The 6,000-nt window shown below is 33.5% G+C and overlaps 1 protein-coding gene across 1 annotated transcript; it reads right to left on the bottom strand.

Annotated features, from left to right (window-relative positions):
* Window positions 1-829: 829 nt before the first annotated feature.
* Window positions 830-1,894, bottom strand: LOC111398522 (protein P21-like). Its single transcript, XM_023025461.1, has one exon. It carries the CDS (start codon window positions 1,736-1,738, stop codon window positions 1,058-1,060), a length of 681 nt encoding a protein of 226 aa, XP_022881229.1. The 5' UTR covers window positions 1,739-1,894; the 3' UTR covers window positions 830-1,057.
* Between the last annotated feature and the right edge of the window lie 4,106 nt (window positions 1,895-6,000).

Genomic DNA, 6,000 nt, shown 5'->3' with positions numbered 1-6,000 from the left:
TTTTATGCTATTTGTGTCAAGTCACATTTTCTGGTAAAAAACAAAAGGCCTAAGGTATGTCCTAGTTCTCACATAGACTAATTTGCAAACTAATAACCTCTTGAAAAAATAATAATTTTATTTAAATTTGCCTTGCTCGATAACTAAATTCTTAAGTTGTGCTCCTGAGAAGCTACATGAAAGTCGTGCAAGACAAAAGTGGATGGGAGAAAAAGGAAACGACAAAAGTGGGGAAAGTGTGGGACAAGGAGACGAGAGTGTTGGAAGCTTTCCGGGGTTAGGATAGGATTTGGTGATTCGAAGTTTTAAAATTACTTCAAAATCAAATCAACATTTATTGTAAATATAATTGAAAACCAAATCAAGAAGTTCAATTCTCTATTTTGAAACAAAAAAATCGCACCAATTGCAATTGGAATTGAAACGAACCACCTAATCCATCCAATTGTGATCTGAATCTGATTGAAGTATCATCAATTTACCCTTCCACTTTGATTAATTACATAGTTATAAACCCAAACAAACAAGAAAAAAAAATCAGAAACCATGTTATTGGAGGAAATCTCTCATGAGTCCGAATCTCAGATTTTATAAAAAATTATTCATATACCAAATGTTCAGTTCTAGATGGTATTAAAAAACCTCGACATGCACTATCTAATAAACTCATAAAAATCCAAACATACTAATATGAATATATGGTTTGGGTACCCAATCAAAAAATTATCTTGATCATTTAATTGTCCACTCAAATATTATCTTACGAAAAATCTCATCAAACTTCGTTCTCCACCGTAACAACAAGATCAATTATCAAAAAAAAAAAAAAAAATACCAAAAACAACAATCTTTTTAACAACTCCCAAAAACATAAACAACATATATCAAAGCAAGTTCCATCAAAACAAGTTAATTACTCTACAAGAATATAGGCAATACTCCACCATATAATGGCTGGTTACCTCACAAGTATACATCACTAGATTCTTATTCCATATCTTTATAATTCTACTTTACCAATTTCTCCGGCCAAATTCCGTCGCCGTTGTTGAACCCATCAAGGACAGAACTCAACCCTGTAATTGGTTCCGGGGGGGCAAGTGAAAGTGCTAGTGGGATCATCCTCGGGATACGTGAAGGCGTCCTTGCACCGAATCTTGAAGAACCTCGAGAGATCCGTCGGCTGGCACCGCCCGACGCCGCAGCAGTACTCATTCGTCTTATAAACCGTGCAAGGATTATGGCATCCGCCGGGAGTTCTCAATACGTTCGGGCACTCCGCAGTAAGATCCCTCGCACATCTTATGCTCTTGGTGCATCCATTTGAAGTAGGGGTCAATGATATCGGCACGTTAAACCCGTGCATCACAGAGATATCGTAATAGTCTTTTCTGGCGAAATCGTTCAGGCCGTATTCGGCTACAGTCACCGGAGATGCACCTAACTCTTTGCATTCAAGCAAGCCGCCGCAGTCTCCGGTGAGGCAATTACCCTTACCCGATGAATTAAACGTGCAATTAGTACGAGCCCAGATTTTGACTAACTTCGTTGAAGGGTAGAGGAGCGTCCATGTCTGGCCACTGTCGAGGCGGCGACCTTGACCGGCCACTGCTTTGCCGGACACGGCGGCGGGCCAGACAGTGTAGGGACAGTTGTTTTGAACGGTGATCATTATCCCATAACTGTGGATGAACAGAAGAGGCATAAAAATTGCAAAAAAGGATTTGAAGAAACTCATTTTTTCGAATTGGAATCGAGATTGATTGAGAATGGAGAAATGATCAGGGATATATACTCGTGGTGTGTATTTGTCAAAAGCTTGGAATTACGTGATGAAATTTTCTTTGATTTTTCATGATGTGATATTTGAGAAGATGGACAAATAGTTCTGTGATGAGAGTTTTGGAAAAGTCTAGATAAAATTGTTTGAAATAATGATACCACGAAATTTTTTGCGTCGACCAATATCTTGTGATCATCGTGCCAAATTGGTCGACAACCATTGTCATTGTGCATTTTGTATTCTACCTTTTAGTGCGGTAGTTACGGCCTAGGAGGGTTAAAGTGGGGCGATTAAGATAGGAATTGTGGCATGGGCCCTTTAGAGTAAATAAACAAGCGGTCCATTGAAGAAACCAGGGCAAAATGTAGTTGAATGTAAGGGCGATCATAGATAAGCTAAAGATGTTAGATTCCCGCAAAAGATGGACCAACTCATTCCAGGGTGAGGAAGTAAACTTTATGGTCGTGTTTGAGTCGCATTCTTTCAAAAAGAAAAAAAAAAAAAAAAAAAAAAAAAAAAATATATATATATATATATATATATATATTTTTTTTTTTTTTTCAAACAGTGATTTGACATTATTTCAACCACACAATCTTCAATAAAATAATGTTACACCTAAATTCAAAGCTTTTTCTCATTTTTAACCACATATTTTATATCAATTTATTATTTTAAAATACATTCTTTCAAAATAATGTGACTCAAACACACTATATAAAAAAATGGATAGCATATAGGCACAAGCGATCAACTTAGAGATGACAATTTGACTCGTCAATTCGGGACTCTCGTGGTTATGCTCGGAAAAAGCTCGAGCTGATTATGGTAATTTGACTCGTTGACTTGAGACACCCATGACTCGACTCGAAAAAAGTCCAAATCGACCCGTCTCAAGGCTCGGTTCGAGTCTAAGTTGGCCTGATGAGCCAAGGGCTGACTCATAAAAAAAAAAAAGAAAAAAAAAATGCAGTAGCTGCCTTTAAATAGGTAGTAGTTATAATAATAAAAAATTTGGGTCGGGGCAAAAAAAAAAAAGGTCCTACTTGATTTTCCTCAAGTTCAGGGAGGGCCTCGAGTTTCGACTTGCGAGCCGACTCGATTCGACTTGTTGACATTCCTATATCAGCTTTTTAGATCTTTACACGTTTGGTTAAGGTGAGGAATTCACCCATTACAATGGTAAAGTTCAAAGGAGCGGTGTCATTAAAAATGCATTTTAACCATTTACCACGATTAGAGTTAGGGGTGGACATGGTTCTGGTACCAAGATAACCAAACTGAACCACGAACCAATAATTCTTTTGATAATGGAACCAAATAGTTTTTTAAAGATATGAAACCAAACTTAACCGAACTGTTCGATTCTGGTTTGGTTTGGTTTGATTCTAATTTCATTTATTAATTTTTTAGATTTGCATCATATAAATTATAATGTATACCAAAATAAGAAAATAAATATCAAACATTTAGAAAGTTCAAATTTCAATCATCGAAATCAGAAAAGTCATAAGTAACAAACAAAATATATTCATAATTTGAATGCACAAATCAATTTTCGTTTCATACAAAAAATTGTTTAATAAGTAATAGCAATGATTCACTAAATTAATTATAATAGTTTTGAAGGCACACTCCTACAATAAAGAATGAATTATCAAAATTTTTACAGTTCACTTCTACAGGCAATATTAATTATTTAATATTTCATTAATGTTTATTGGGGTTTCCTCTATTTGTGAAGAATACAAATAACTCATCAAACAATCAAGTAAAAAAAGAGTTTAGAAACTTTTTAAATAACTGACCAATTTCATTTTCTGATCTTAAATGACACTCCACTGATTTGATGAAATGCAGTGCCAATATGTTGCGACGTGTAAATTGAAAATGAGTGAAATGAATACAAAATTAAGGTGTAAACAACTAATGAGTTGTTTATCTAATTGATTAATAAATTGTGTTCAATTAATGAGTTGTCTTAAATGAATATAAATTAAGGTCTCCACTAATTATTATATATAAAATTAAATATTAAATTTGGTTCTGGTTATGATTTTTGAACTAGAACTAAACCAAAATAAAAATCAAAACCAAATGATTCTCGATTCAAATAATCAAAATCATTAATTTTTTTTATAGAATTGAACTGAACCACTTGGTTTGGCTTGATCTGGTCTGGACATTTTGTCCACCCCTAATTAGAATGTCTAGTTTGAGACATGGCTCCAATCTAGCTTTCGATTTTCTAAGGACGTGTTTTCAATTCTTCTCTTGTTTTTTATTTTTTGACCTTTTTTTGATTTTCTATTATTTACTTTTTAATTGGGTAAATACCATCTACATACTAGAAAGCATCTTACAAATGGCAATACTTCAATTTCGTAAAGCATAGGGAAGCCTGTCACTTTTGACAAGCAAATTTTGCTTCGAACGCTTAGTGTGGGACCCGCCAGCATGTTGTCAAACACTGCCATGATTAAATCACTCAAGCAAAAGCGTGTGATCATGTATACAATGTTTGTTAGTTTAGAAGAAGGAAATTTATGATTAAATTTTACTTGACAGGGCCACGTTTGGGAACCCTTTTAAGAATGTTTTGAAATAAAAATCAGTTTATGTAACACGTGTTGTTTTATCATTGGGTTTTGATTGCAAAATATTTTGCAAGAAGTCCTGCCCAAATATTGCCCTGAATTCAGCTCCTAAAAGTCAAGAGATGGGAAATCTGTGGGTTGCTTCAAAGGTAGAATGTGTTTGTGTGAAAAGACAGCATTTTTACATTTAGGAAATACTATGGTCAGTTTGAATGCTGAAATAACGCTTCGTAATTTAGCATAATAATTGCGACTTTATTGGGTAATCCATGACGCTCTATGACATTATTGAAGATTCTGGAACGAGCTTTCGTGCTTCCTTACACATTGATTTTTTTGGCACATATTTTGCAATGTAAATATGAGTGCGATGACTTAGAGTCGGGAACTACTTTTAACAAAGGATCCATTACGTTAAGTTCTCTGACTCAAAATATTGGTGATCATAGTCGTTGATTTATCAAGATTATAACTTACGACGATTCTATTGAATTTCAGATCATAAAGTTAAAGCTTTACTTCATTTTTTTATTTTTATTTTTTAGCTTTTTGAACACATTTTTGCTTACAAATAATTAAAGAGTAAATTATACTCAACGCATTCTACAGTTACTTATCAATTTAAATACCAACGTAACATTAGAGTACTAGAGTTTGAGATTTGACCCTAACCTCAACAAAACACCATGGGACCGAGCAATGGGGAATGATTATAAGCATCTTACCATTCTCGTCCTTCTTCTAGTGGCATCATTCTTTCATGCTTTTGTTTTTCCATTTTTAATATGTTAGAGAAAGAAATTATGAATGTTTCTTTATGATAATGTTCTGTCATGTTGTATAATTTATACTAAACATGCCTTGTAAAATTAAAAAGTAAAGAAAAAAAAAAGGTTGGACTACATAATCTTTTAATCAATATGGTTTTGGTTTCTTTAAAGTGAAGTTTCAAGTCACTAAACTATTTAAGTCTAAGAACTTGAGTCCATACAAGATGGAAAAATTCAGTCCTATTTAACAATTTATACTAAACATGCCTTGTAAATTTAAGAAAAAAATTAAAGTTGGACTCAAAAATTTTGAAGTTATATGGTTTTGGTTCTCAACTTTTAAAATTGGTATTTTAGGTTGTCAACATATTTAAATATGAAAACACGAGTCCATGTATGATGAAACACGTTAAAATTCCATGTGAATTTCATATGATTTAAAGTTGGGGGCAAAATCGTGGAAGATTTAAGTTGATTACTGAGATTCATAGATTTAACGTGCCTTTCATGTGCGGTCTCACCTTTAGAGATCGGGGGTTCAAAATTACACTAATTGAAGTGTGAGGAAGGCGGCCATTAATTTTTGCTAAATTTAATCTTGAAAGCTGAAATATGCAGATTATTAAAAAAACTGTTAAAACTTCAGAATTTTGAAAGTTCTTGAAAATATTGAATTTTAAATACATACCTTTTGTTAATTTAAATTACTCTTACAACTGTGTACGAGGACAACGTCTCGAAGTCAAAAGCTATTTTAATATATACGTGCCAACTATTGTTCCGTACATTACATATTGTGCCGTTCGGGAAAAGAAAGGAACCACAATCATTTGTTTTCTTTTTTATTTTT

Source organism: Olea europaea, chromosome 8 (assembly GCF_002742605.1).
Source record: "Olea europaea var. sylvestris chromosome 8, O_europaea_v1, whole genome shotgun sequence".
In the NCBI taxonomy this organism is placed as follows: Eukaryota; Viridiplantae; Streptophyta; class Magnoliopsida; order Lamiales; family Oleaceae; genus Olea; species Olea europaea.
Note: the sequence above shows the minus strand (reverse complement) of the source record. Positions and strands in the feature narration are given on the sequence as shown.

Bases quoted from the DNA above. Each gene is read 5' to 3' on its own strand.
- LOC111398522 (XM_023025461.1), bottom strand. From the start codon at position 1,738: ATGAGTTTCTTCAAATCCTTTTTTGCAATTTTTATGCCTCTTCTGTTC.